Source organism: Sphaerodactylus townsendi, linkage group LG01, assembly GCF_021028975.2.
Source record: "Sphaerodactylus townsendi isolate TG3544 linkage group LG01, MPM_Stown_v2.3, whole genome shotgun sequence".
NCBI lineage: Eukaryota > Metazoa > Chordata > Lepidosauria > Squamata > Sphaerodactylidae > Sphaerodactylus > Sphaerodactylus townsendi.
Window position 1 is genome coordinate 171,819,127 of NC_059425.1, and position 13,702 is coordinate 171,832,828.

A 13,702-nucleotide genomic window follows, 5' to 3' on the forward strand; every position below is an offset into this window, starting at 1 on the left:
TGTTCTGAAACAGGTAAAGGACAGAGACACCAATAGCCAGTTTTAATAATCAATTGACAAAATCAGAAAACCTTGAATCAAGCCACACTTGCTACACTGAGAACCACGTCATGAAGAGAAAACTGGCCAATGGCTACTCAAACAAGTAAAGAATGCTACTGAGAGCCCGCCACTGGGGAGCAACTGGCTGATGTTTCTGAGATTCTAAAGGGGCAGATGCAACATACAATAAAAAAGTGAGCCTGAAGTGTTTTAAGAAGGTTGAGAAAGGGGAGGGGAGAAATGAGAAGTTTCAGTCATAGCATGAAAACAGTTCAAGTGAATTTCACAAAAGCAAGAATGAATTTAAAAACATGAGCTACGTCGTTGCCACTGTTTCTCCAGGATTCTACATTAACTCTTGGGCCATAAACAAGAAAGGGTGGGTGCAGACCTGTGCAAAGATGCACCTGATCTACACATCAATCGGCAATCAAGACAGATGGGAAGGAATGCTGAATCTAAACCGCCTGGATAAGTGGAAAACAAAATGACAAAAAAACCTGCCCCAAACTAAGTTAAGAGAATATGTAGATGCAAAATATAAATTGACTAGATGACAACGGACGGCCTTAAGCCAGGTGAGTGAAACAGTTATCAATAAAGTCTGGTTCGGCAGGTTTGCTAACAATGCCTTGAACAATAAACCAGTCTTTTCTATTTCTGAGACCATAGTATTATGTATAATCAGAACACAGAAACTGAAGCAAAGAAACAGGCAACAGGGACTACAAAGTAAAGAAAAATAAGCATCTGATGCTTAACTCACCTTATTAGAATGAACGGGCAAATCACAGATAGAGCACAGATGGGGATAACCCTTCGGTAAGAGTCCATGGAAGTCTTCAACATTGCTATTTGGAGGAGCACCTCTCTTTTTCTCAAAGAGAGATCTCTCAGGGCCACGACCCCCTCTGTCATACTCACTGTCAAATTTACGATATTTATGCGATGTCTCACCATAGTAAGAGTCATCCCTACACCTTTCTTCATCTCTTAATCTGTCCTCTTCGTAATCCAGTCTGTCATAATAAACAGAATCTTGAGACCGACTTCCATGATCATAATCAACCACTGGGTTGAGACTAGAACCACGTTCGTCAAAGCTATCTCTTCTAAAATGCCTTTTCTCTTCCCAATCATCCCTAGGTACTCTGTACGGAGGATCCCGTGCAGCTGATCTGCCATCTCTACCATAACTCAGTGAAGGGCCTTCTTCAGCTCTCCTCCTTTTAAGTTGCAGAAGAATTTGAGGCAAGTTTTCAGGAGTGATCTTGTCCTCAGGATAGCGACTCAGTTCATCTAAGTCTCTAGCAGTCAGACCAAAGCTGGCCAGAATGTTAGTGGCCTGCTCTGCATCTCCACGGTGCTGAGAAGACAAAGGGAGTGGGCCTCTATTTCCAAAGTTAAATATAGACTGTAAAGTATGGGAAGATGCACTAGCAGAAGACAGTGCACTATGAGATCCTTGTTGATTCAATGAAGAACTCATTCCAAGATTCATTAGGCTAGCAAGCCGAGCAGTACCCTGGTTCATCCTTCCAAGAGATGCTGGCACACTTAAAGACTGGGTAGCAGCGGCAAGAAGGCCTATTCCGGCAGTCAGGTCACGCCCATGACCTTGGGAATCCCTACTTAGAGATGACTGCTGGAACGACTTGGACATTGCTGAGCTATAGCTTGTCTATTACCGATCAAACGTTAGAGATGTCTGAAAAGAAAGCTCACGCTAGAAAGCTAGGTAAACTTCACTTCAAAAAGGTAACGCCAAGAAAAGGGATCAATAATGACCGGAGATCTTCTTCAAGCTGAGAAACACCAGACAGGTCTGTAGAAAAACAAGCAGTTTTAGTCATAAATCCCTTTATGCAGATGCAGTTTTAAATATTATGCATCGTGTCAGCTTACATGGCTTTTGTTATGTAATGTCAACAGACTGAAGATGCACCCAGAACTACACATTCCCTCCCCCAGATATGCACCAATTTCTTTGGGCAGTAATGTGCAATTTTCTGTAGAAGATCAGCGGTATTCAGGTACTAGATGGCTAGAATCTTCTTCTATTCTCAAGTTTCATATTAAATAGTAGGGTGCATATACCATGTTACTGTTCTAAACTCTAGAAAAAGACCACAATACAACAATCGTGGAAGCAAGAAGTGTAACTCTCATTTCTTGGAAGTTAAACTTGTGCCACTTAGGGGAAAGGATAGAAAGAACTTAAAAGTATTTGATGTTTGGACAGTGTCTTGTGAAAGAGATATTTCTATTCAGTAAAACAGAATTACTGATAAGACTTTTGTAAGGAAAAACAAGGTAATAGTTTAACAGAATCCCACAAGACCTTATTCAAGGCATGGTTTACATTCTGTTAGCACCACATACCGTCTGTATCTGCCTACGCTATACTGTGCACAAGGCATAGTTTATTGCAAGATCTCGAGCCAACCAAGGTTATACCTCATCAGTACTTGATCAGGGAGACCCTACTATTTGCTTGAAGAAGAGAAAACCTAAAATGCTACTGGTGAAGGGAATGTTGACTCCTGAAAACGTATTATCACAAAAATTTGGTTTGTCTCTAAGGTACCACTAGACTACTGAATCTAGGTCTTCTGTGGTGCTATTCCAATTAATCTAGGCATTCAGGGATCTGTGCTGGTATCTTTGAGATGGGACCTGACATTTATACTAAAACCACAAGTAGTCATAAGATTCCCAAGACCATATGACGTGAATATTCTTTAATCATCCCTTCAATCCTTGCACTGCTTATCTGCATCACTGTGCATTAAACCATAAGTCACCTTAAAAAGCCCAATGCACCTCTCTGGAGTGGCCTTACAAGAACCGAAGAGCTCATGAGATTTTGCTAAAGTACCCAAGAGGGTAAGCTCCAATGAAAATTGAAATCTCACTTAGGCACTTTTGAAAATCCCACTAACTAACGTCTCCTAGTACCCAGACTGCTAGAGAGAAATAATTTAGGATGAGATAGCAGCAGTGGCAGGCCACTACAGCAGGAACAGTGGAAGAAAGGAAAAAGCCTACTAGAACATATTAAAGCACACACCCTTTTTGTCGGCAAGTAAAACAACAGTTGAAGCCATTACTTGATGTTACCAAAAGATCATTGTTAATTTCAATTTTTGCACTGATAAGATACTGTATGAGATGCATAATGTTATCGTCTGAGAACTTGTGTAATCTACCCATATTACATAAAAATAACAGAACGGGGCTATTTCAACATGAAGTTCTCAGATTTGATGTCTCTAATAATTGCTGACTGAGAATTGATTAATCTGTAGCCAGTTCTGTCTAGCACAAAGACAAGTTCCGCTGCTAAGTTTTTTATAAAGTTAAACAACACGTGGATGAAGAAAAATGCAGAAAAGCATCAATGGAAGGGTGGAACCAGAAAGATGGTCCAGACACTGCAGACCTAGAGCAGGGATCAACAGAAGGGAAGAAAAGGGCAAATGCCAAGTAACAAACATAAAAGCATCCATAGCATTGGCTGAATATACAACTGTTTAAAGCAAAATGGTAATTTAGTAGTCTACAATTGAACCTGGCAGCCTCATGCTCAGCAACAACACTGCACAAAACTTTGTTAACAGGAACATGAAGGAATTCCTTTGCCTGCAAGCACCTCAACCAGGGAATGTAACCTGTCCCCAGACTAGCAGGTACTGACTCAGAAACATATATTCACAGATCTTCACTGTGAATTGTGACCATATTAAAGAACAGTACAGGACTGCTTATGTGTATACAGACAGTTCATTTAGTGAGGCAGAAGATTTCCACCGATGTGCAAACAACCTTTGCTTAGGGTTTTTTTCCTGCCCAGTTAACTACAATTGGTAGAGATCCACTGCAATATTTGGTATTCTAACCAGTTTTTATGTCCTTTTCATTACCTTTAGACTCCTGCTTGCTTGCATATTGACAGAGATTGGACCTGTTAAATTCATGCAAAAATTCATGTATTTGTACTTAACAGAGGGCTGGAGGAGACCATATAGTGAAAATTGCATGTGGTTTATTCATGAGCTTTGCAAGACTGCCCGCTTCACAGATGTGTAGGCTGTGTATGATTAATTAGTGGTGGAGAAAGGATGTTTGCAAGCACTCTTTGTCAAAGCAAAATTCTTAGGCTGAGACCCTTGAACTGAAAAAAATGGATGCTCGGACAGTGTCCAAAACTCTACTGGGATTCCCATGATGCACTGCAAAACTCTACTATCAACAGTGATTATAATACAGGTGAGTGGGAAAAGAACATTGGTCCACTTTACCAGCCATGTGGATACATGGAAGGGAAGCAACAACCTATGCCTCATTCAAATATGGTCATAGCCTCAATTTATACTTTCTATTTATTTTATAGTTTCTATTTATTTTAAAGGGCTAATACTAGAGTATTTTAGAAAATCTATTTCCCAGATGTGTGTTCATGCAGCAGGAAGGTTGCTCAGTTTCAAAGCTATATGTTCCAGGGTTGATTCCAGGCAGGGCGAAGTGGTTCGGCACCAACTGAAACACAGCACTGAATACTGGTGGTAGAAGGCACAGAGATTCAGCGACTTAAACTGCCAAGCCTTGACAAGAACAATTCTTACTGTGTCCGCTTGCACTTATTAGCATTCTTCCACATGTTCCAGCAGGCTGATTTTCATGTATGCTTGGCATGAGCTTCTCTAAAGCTACAAGGCAGGGAAACAGTAAAAATGGGTGTTTTTGTTCTTATTCTTGTAATCTCACAATAGTTGCTTTTAACTTGTGGATTTTAAAGTATTGATCATAGCATTTATCTAGATTCTGAAAAGCATTCCATCTATCTACATCTTTTGTACAATATCAGCCCCAGGAGCATCTGAAGAGTACCTCCTGATACAGAGATGGCCTGTACAGTAGATGGTTTCACTGCATAGCCTGGTTTCCACACAAGCTGCACCAGCTCTGGCTTATTATGAAAGCGATGAAAACCTACAAGGAAAAGGGAGATATCAGAGAAGCATGTCTTAAACAAAGATCACTGAAAAGAAGAAAGACTTGGAAAATACCAAATGTGGGGTATTAAGAGATGAAAGAACAACAGCAGTATTACCCCACAAAAGTAGATCTTAACATTACTTAACTATAGTCCCACTAGTTCTGTTTAACTTCAACAATATGAATTTGACAGACAGTAGAATGAATACCTTCTGTATTTGATAGAAATTCCCTCCTTCATGAAGAGCATAACGTTAAAAGTCAGAGCCATCTTTAACCACAGACATTAGCATGATCCTCAGAAAAAGAGTTTGGATTTAAACCCTGCTTTTCTCAACCATATGGAGTCTCAAAGCAGCTTACAAATGCCTTCCCCTCCTCTCCCTACAACCGACATTTTGATGTAGGTGGGGCTGAGAGAGTTCTGAGAGAACTGAGTGGGCCACTGCGAGTAGCAGAGAGCTGGACTAGATGGACTCTGGTCTGATTCAGCTGGCTTGTTCTTATGAGACTAGCCCAAGGCCACCCAGCAGGCTTCATGTGTAGGAGTGGGGAATGAAACGGTTGGCAACACATTCATAAATGTTTTAAATAACTAAAAACAGCTCAACATGTTAGGCATTCAAATTTCCCCTCAAAATCCTGACTTTCTGCAGGTTTTTGGCTTAAACCCTTAATCCAGCATGGCCAAGTGGCAGGGCTGATGGGAATTGTAGTTCATGAACATCTGGGGGGCCATAGTTTGAAGACCCCTGCTCTAAAGTAACAGACAAGTTCTAGCATGTACAACTGCATTCACCCTTCTTCATTCCTTGTTAACATGAGAGTTTCTCCTTCCTCTCCTCCTACTGTCTTCCTCACTACTAACTTCTGTTAGTAAGCCCATGCAGGAGCAGGAACCATTACTTGTTGTAAAAAATTCTAATGCACCTTGTATACTTACGGCAGTACATAAACAACTAATTGCCCCAAATAGACTTTATAAAATTAAAGTTTACAAGCTTTAAGCATTTGTTTCTATACCATGCACTGATGTATTTTTCCCCCATAGTTAATTTGACATTTTGGATCACACTGCAGATCCATGTCTACTGATAATATGTTCTGTTTGTTCCAGGGGCACACATCTGCAGTACGTTTTTGGTTTATGGCACAAGAATTAAATAAACACTTGTGTAACATTCAAAAAGTAGGATGCCATGAAAGCAGGGCCAATTCTGTGGATTTTGGTGGTGTTCCGGGCTGGACCAATGTATGGACCAATATGGCTGGGAAAAGCCCGGAAAACCCATCACAACCAGTTGAATCCGGTCGTGAAAGCCTTCGAAAATACAATTCTGTGGATGTTTACTGGTCAAGATGAGGGCCAATTAGATGGAAAGGATCCCTTTGATCACAAGGATCCTTCTTACTGAACTGTTCCTTCCGATCCTGGCTAGGTAGCACTGACCGTTAAAGACACAAGTAATTGGCTATGCCGACACACTGTCTGAACTTTCAGCTCTCACCACAGAAAAAAAAAACCCACCCATGCTGCTGCTATAACACCTAAAAAGCACCATACTGAGATATGGGCTGTATTGTTTGATTCAAAAAGCCAGACAGGAATACAATACAAGACTGAAAGACTAGCTAGTCTATTCTTTCAGCTCATGAGTAGATCAAAAAGTAGAGTCATTTTGACTTTGGGAAATGGAGAATAGCAGTTATAGAACTTTCCCTCAGTGTTCTGTAACTCCAAACACTTATATCTCTTAAGTTTAATGAGATCAATTGCCCTATAATATCCTATGACCCCTTGTAATTTATATGAATTGCATCTACTCTGACAGCTTTGGGGTTATTTGTATCTTCTTCTGCACTGGACGTAAAATCAGCACAATGGGTGAAATGAACAAAATTGTATTATCTTTTTATATTTTCTCCCTGGTGCCTTTGTTCTGTTCTTGAACTGCTAAAAGGTAACATTCACAAAATGTAGATTTTTTTTCTTGACAACTGATGACATTCAATGAACCCTCTGTCCCCTCCATTTCTAGCACTTTCTCTGGAGTCCGCTCAGCCTCCCAGATCAGCACATTTTTGTTTGGTGATGTTAAACACCAAATTCAATCTATGCTGGCAACTGTTAGAACCAGGTCACTCCTGAGGTGTGACTCAACACCTCACCAATCAAGTAAAGCTAACTGCTTGCTTCTCATAGGGGGTCAATGCAAGATGAGACCTTAAACAAGAGAACCTTATATGCTCCTATCTTTTTAAATTTTGTAATAGCGAGCCTAAGGAATAGTTCTAGTGAGCTTGAAAGCCTGTACAACATTGTGCCAATTTGGTTGGTCCCAATAAAAGGTGTTACACATACTTATTTTTGGATTATGTGTGGACTAATATGCTTTACATTTTTTCTATAATTAGACAAAATAAATTATGTATATAAATATATATATTAAATTGTTTACATGAAAGGTAACTGAGAGATGAAGCCATATATATTGACTTTTAATCCCAAGGTCAAAACAGTTAAAAATGAAATTAACCTCAAACTAAGCAACTTAGTTTGAGCATCATAAATTTAATCTGGGCATACATAAACTTTGACAGCAGGGTGGTGGGTGCTTTTTTCCTAAATGATGTTCATATATAGCTAGAATCCTGAAAGATAAATGATTCACTTCTGACATTGCTATCAGATAATATTGCCCAATTAAAAAGGAAGGTTATCACTTTCACAAAGGCATTCTTTGTTCAGGGAATGTGTGATTATGACCAGATAGTAGACAACTGAGAGCTAGTGAATATCCTAATGTCAAAACTATATAGCCATCCAAACGTTATGGTTTGTAAACATTCCTTATATGCAACAGATGCCAGAATCAATATTCAAATAAAGGATATAATAAAGGCTGGATAAGATCTGTGGTAACTGTAAATACTGCAGAATGGAGAATTGATTCAGAATGGAGAAGTTTTTGCTATATGGGCTAATAATCTGTATAAAGTTGCTTTGTTATGTCATTCTGTAAGAAGTCACTGCAAATAATGGGAACAATGAGATCAGCACAAAGAACGAGGTCTACAAAGTTGGTGATGGATTACACCTAAATGTCTCCACGAGCAATTTACATTTGCTGAGTTTCATTTTCCTATATATCGATTAGACATGCAAGGTCTGAGTTTGAAAAACTGAGTTTGAAAAAATCAGCTTTGTCATGATTGCTACTTGAAGTGGTCCAGGTGTGATAGCAAAAGCTTCCAAAAGCCCAGAGCAGCAAGTAAAGCCATCCTGATATCAACAGCAACAATGCAATCAGTCATATAGCCTCATTTCAGGAAAAATAAGCAGCAGGTTGAGAAAATTAGTAACAAAAATGCCAATCCCAGCGGCTGGCAGACCCAAATTCTCTTTACTAACCTACCAATTGCCAAGTCATATAAAAAAATCAACCACTTCATGTATCTAGGAGGTAAGCATAACGGCACTGAGAAAGACAGCCAGAATTTACAAGGTTTCATTTCTTGAAACGTTCCATTCAAATGCATGACAGTTGGGGCAGGTACTTTTCAGTATCAGCAAAGCTACAGCATGAAGAGATAAAGGCTACAATAAACGGCCTTTGAGCCAGAAATGGTTACACAGAACACCTGTTAGTATAAGTAGAACACCAGAATCATGAAATTTAAAATTCAGTCAGATCTCCAGAAAAACTGTTAAAAGGCAGAAGCTGCATCTTGCAAAAAAAATAAATTTCTGAGATCAAATTGGCTCTATGAGTTTAATAAGGAAAAAATATAACCAGGGTTGTGACTCATCTTGTTGGGACCCTCAGGATAATAAATCAACCATAATATTATCTTCTCAAATTCATTCTCTGACAAGCCAGAGCACTTGTTTTCAAGTCCGTGCAAGACAGTCTCTTGCCCACTTCAACTCTCTCAAGCTTTTCATCATTCTTCTCCTTTGGCACTCCTCCCAGTAGTTTAATTTATTTCCAGGAACAGACCAAACAGAGAGTCAGGCATTTCAATAAGAGTAGGCAAGCAATATTCCCAGAAAGATGGATGTGAAAAGGAGCCATGACAATTTCCCCTCAAATATGGAAAAGTTGAAAACATTGGATAAAACTCCCTCCATATCTTGCAGGGCACAAGACTCTGAGATCCTAAAGGAGTGTGATCTGGGGTTCTTTCAAGTGTGTTGCTTGAGCCACATAATAACAAGGCATCTGCCACTGGGGGAGGGGAGGCATCAAATCGCAGTTAACCTGTGATGACTGTGTAGGGCTCATAAGGCAAGAGATGTTCCGAGGGGGTTTGTCATTGTCCCCCTCCATGTCAAGACCCTGGCATTAATTGGAAATCTCCTATTCAAATACCTGCCAGGGTCGAGGCCAAGAGAGTATGACTGGCCCAAGGTTACACAGAAGGCTTCCATGGCCTACATGGGAATCTGAACCTGGTTTCCTAGGTACTAGTCCAACAGCTTAAAACATTACATCATACTGGCCCTCCCAACTGATGGAAACACTAAAACTACTCTGGGACCTCAAATAGATTCTGGACTGTTAACTTTTAATTCGCATCAAATGGCAACTATTGAGGTTGAAATTACACCACTTAGTTTTAAGCATGAAGAACTATCACTACTGAAGTCACACCAGACACTCCCCACCCCATTTGGTACCCCTTAATGACTTGATTCTCTTTGTCTTTTCTATTAGTGCAGTCCTTTGCACTGTGACCTCAATGGGCTGGGTTTACATTGTGGAAGATTGTACTGTTAAGTCTCAAGCTCTTTTATAATTAAAGTGCTGCAATGCCACTCCTTTGAATAAATTTACCGGAAAAAATTGAAGAATTCAAAAGACACAGAAGCAAAAAGCACCTTATTTCATCAAAATGACAATATAGCTGTCACTGATTTGAGTTATCATCTGAAGAAATACAGCAGATGAATGATCCACTTCATTCTTCTCTCTGCCGGCTGAACATCTGGAATAACCATTACTAAACTTTTGACCGCTTTCACAACATAGGCATGTTGTAGAAAAGGGAACTCATTCTGAAAAAAGAAGCATCTTTTAAAATGGAATACAACTCAATTTGATGGAAAGATGTATTTACGATCTTAATTGTAAAGTCAGCAACTATCTCCTGCACAAACTAGAAAGGACAGCTCCAAAATAAAAGAGTAAACTTATTAACTTATGGTAAGCTTTAGATGTTTTGCCTGAATAAATCCTGATTAAAGGTACGTCTTGTCCACATTGGAGCACAAGAAAAAAATTACAATTCAGGTAAAACTGAACAGTTGTTTAACTCACAGGTCTTACAAACACACAGGACATGCAGATAAGCAAACAACTACACCTCACTCATCTCCATTTCCCAACTCATAACTGACTTTTAATGTAACACATTCCTTCTCACATAAGAGATGCATTAGACTTTCCAATCTTTTCACATAAACAAGGATCCGAAAGGATCACACGATGAAGTTAACACTGCTATATTATAAAATAGCCTTAATGTATTCTCCTACATAACTCCTCCTTCATTTCAAGATCCACTCAATCACTTCAACACAGCTTCACCAGACAGCTAGTTAAGTGATTCCAGACAATAGTTCACACACCTGTTGCTTGGTTACTATGTTTATCTTCTATGCATAAATAGTGGTTTTCTCAGTTGAAGTATTTCTATCTGATGCCTAAAAACAGAAGCCTGAAATATTAGACAGAGATTATAGTAACGCTTCAAATCTAGCTGATATTAACCTGTTTTCATTGACAGACAACCTATGTCTTGCACCACTGTCATTACAGTGTGCGGGCTCACAGGATGGAATACTTCTTTAAGCAAAATAATGCCTTTTATATTGAGAAACAAGGGCTACCTGAGAGAAGAATCCTTGCCTAGAATAATGAAGATTTACACTTTGTTTTTATTAAGTTGATAATTCTCTCTTGCAAGAAGGTGCATTCCATTGTGTGAGCCCTCTTCTGAGCCTTAAATAGTAAAACCTGGATACAAGTAAACCACCTTGGCGAGAACAAGACAAAGTTTACTGGAGCAAAGCATGTTACAAGCTTAACGGGCCACTTTGGGAAGCTTCTTGCTTGTGAACTAGTTTATCTTAAGTCCCATGTAAAAGATCTTATCCTGCACCGCCACAACAATAGGAGACAACGCAGCAGTAGACACTCCCACTCTGCCAGATGTATTTAATATTAATAATGTGTCTGGGAATAAGCCCCAGTAATTCTTAAGCAAACATGAATAGGGTTGGGCCGTAACTGCAGGCAATTCCCAGGAAACTCATTCCAACAAACATAGTTGAACTTACAACTGAAGTCCTTCCACAGCAACCAGCTCTAAAGTCCCTGTCTCAGTAATCTCCACTTACGAATGGTGCCAACAACTGAAATAAAAACGTCGTGTGGCAGTGGGAACATGAAACTTTTCAAGGCGCTAAGGTAACCAACGTGATTCCAACAAGCCTTTATGGAAAGGGCAGGCTCTTCTTTTCCCCCTCCAGTTTGCTCGCAGCCCTACCACCTACTCCCAACAGAAAAACCCTCAACGCGAAATCAAGCCTCAACGAACCAATTAAACTCGCAGTCTCAGGCGCACCTCAGGGAAATCATGGCGGACACCGAACGGGCCGAAAAACGCCTCATCTCCTCCGTAAGCCCCCGCATGCGCACGACCACTCAGTCGCGGGGGGGTTTGGCTCGCGCTCCCACCATCTACGCATGCGCAAGGCCACCCCTCTCGCTTCAGGGCCACACGCGCTTACTTCCCCCGTTTGCGCACGCGCAGACCTACTCGTCCTGCTCCTGTACCGCTATCTGCCCCTCCCCCCGTTTCCAACGGTCCAGGCCACACACTCTCAAGGTGCAGAAAACGACACTGGAGCGACCCAATACTACCTCCATATGTCCGTCTTACCTCAGTCGCAAAATGAGCCTCACGCTTTCACGCCGACCCCTTCACAAAGATAAAAGGAAAAATTGCGCAGATATCGGACGCCCACGGCTCCTCTAGCAGATCTCTAATCTACGCAACGCATGCGCGCTTTGCCCAGCGCAGACGTGTTACATGCGCATGCGCATCCTCGCGAGAACATACGCCTTACAAAGGCGCCAACCTTACCAATTACCGGGGGGGGGGGGGTATTTGATATCGCGAGACTCCAGTTGGTTTTTGCTGAAGCAGACTTGGTGTTATCCTAAAAACACATTCTTGGGAACAAGCCCCATTAAATTAAAGAACAGCTTGCTTCTGAGTAGAACTTTTACGGTCTGGGCCCTATTAGAATCCTGCTTGTATAAATTTCATGGTAAAAAGTAACTGTGCTACAGTGCAATCCTATGCATTGTTACTCTAATTTTAGCCCTTTGGGTTTACACTAGATGAAATCACACCGTTAGTCCCATTGCAGCGAAATTAAAAAGGAATCTGGCGGCCCCTTAAGAGACTTAAAAACAAACAAACAACAAATTGGCTTTTGGCGCACGAAAACACGCTATAATTAGTAAAAATCGTTATGGTACCATTCGAGTCTGTTTATTTATTTACCTGAGGAGAGGAAAGAAACCGCTTCGCAGTTTGCAAAACAGCCTTGCAGGACTACTACACGTGGTCACCACGCCCCCCTCCGGTTACAGCATCCGGGAGCCGCGGCAAGGACGTCACAGCGTCACAAAGCAGCGTGGGCGGGGCGTTGCCGAGAAACGCTTTTTGACGCAGCCATAAAGCCCAGGCGTGGGCGTGGTTACTATTCAGTGGGCGGAGCAAGAGCTCTGAGCTTCTGAGGAAGGGAGGAATGTCGCGGCCGTACCTGATTGGTCAATCGCTTTCCTTGCTTGGCGGCGGCCTCTTTGCTGTAGAGGTCTCCAGCCCTAAGGTAGGAGTTGAGAAGGCAGCGGTTTTGGCCCGTCCTGCTTCGTAGGTAGCACCCAGTCGTTTCACCCATCGTTGCTCTGCCGGCTCTCTGTGCGCTTCCGCACCCACCGTTGCTCTGCCTCTTGGCCTGTGCAAAGGTAGACAGGGGCACTTGCTTCTTGGTCGGGTGAGCCCACCTGTGCTACTTGCAGGCTGTCACCAAGAGCGAGAAGAATACGCTCTGCACTAAAAAAAAGTTATCTGCATGTTGGAAGCCTGCCGATCTGGCAAAGAAATCGGAATAACGTGCATATAGGTGTCAAACTCGCGCCCCTCCAGATGTTATGGACTACAGTTCCCATCATGATGCTGGCAGGGGATGATGGGAACTCTAGTCCATAACTTCTGGAGGGCGCACGAGTTTGACACCCAGTTAAACAGCTTTCTTTTTTTGTAGCCACAAAATTTCTGTTGGGAGTAGGTGGTAGGGCTGCGAGCAAACTGGAGGGGGAAAAGAAGAGCCTGCCCTTTCCATAAAGGCTTGTTGGAATCACGTTGGTTACCTTAGCGCCTTGAAAAGTTTCATGTTCCCACTGCCACACGACGTTTTTATTTCTTGGAGAGCAGGGATGGTGCTTGTATAAGCTCTTGAGAACTGTCATAAAAAGGGTCATCCTTGCCCCAGTCTTCAGAGAATAACAAGTTGTCATCACTACCCAGTCTGGGGGACCCAGCCTCTCCCTCCCTAGAAGAGGTATTAAAGGGATCTGTGATGGCC

The 13,702-nt window shown here is 41.5% G+C and overlaps 2 protein-coding genes across 9 annotated transcripts in view; one reads left to right on the forward strand and one right to left on the reverse strand.

The window, feature by feature from the left end:
• The window catches only part of MATR3 (matrin 3), a 32,614-nt gene extending 19,873 nt beyond the window's left edge, over positions 1 to 12,741 (reverse strand). The window contains exons 1-3 of one of the 6 annotated variants that reach the window (XM_048499874.1): positions 12,619 to 12,741; positions 4,933 to 5,034; positions 809 to 1,867 (exon numbers count right to left, since the gene is read on the reverse strand). In XM_048499874.1, the coding sequence (XP_048355831.1) occupies positions 809 to 1,705 (897 nt within the window). In that variant the 5' untranslated portion in view covers positions 1,706 to 1,867; positions 4,933 to 5,034; positions 12,619 to 12,741. Of the gene's footprint in view, positions 1 to 808; positions 1,868 to 4,932; positions 5,035 to 11,643; positions 11,665 to 11,988; positions 12,127 to 12,618 lie in introns of those variants that run through there. The other 5 variants (XM_048499868.1, XM_048499881.1, XM_048499909.1 and 2 more) reach the window with 5 other exon arrangements.
• A 59-nt stretch (positions 12,742 to 12,800) lies between these two features.
• The window catches only part of SIL1 (SIL1 nucleotide exchange factor), an 89,830-nt gene continuing 88,928 nt past the window's right edge, over positions 12,801 to 13,702 (forward strand). For all 3 annotated transcript variants that reach the window (XM_048499928.1, XM_048499938.1, XM_048499922.1), the window contains exon 1: positions 12,801 to 12,946. The gene's annotated coding sequence lies outside the window, so the exon portion shown is untranslated. The remainder of the gene's footprint in view (positions 12,947 to 13,702) is intronic.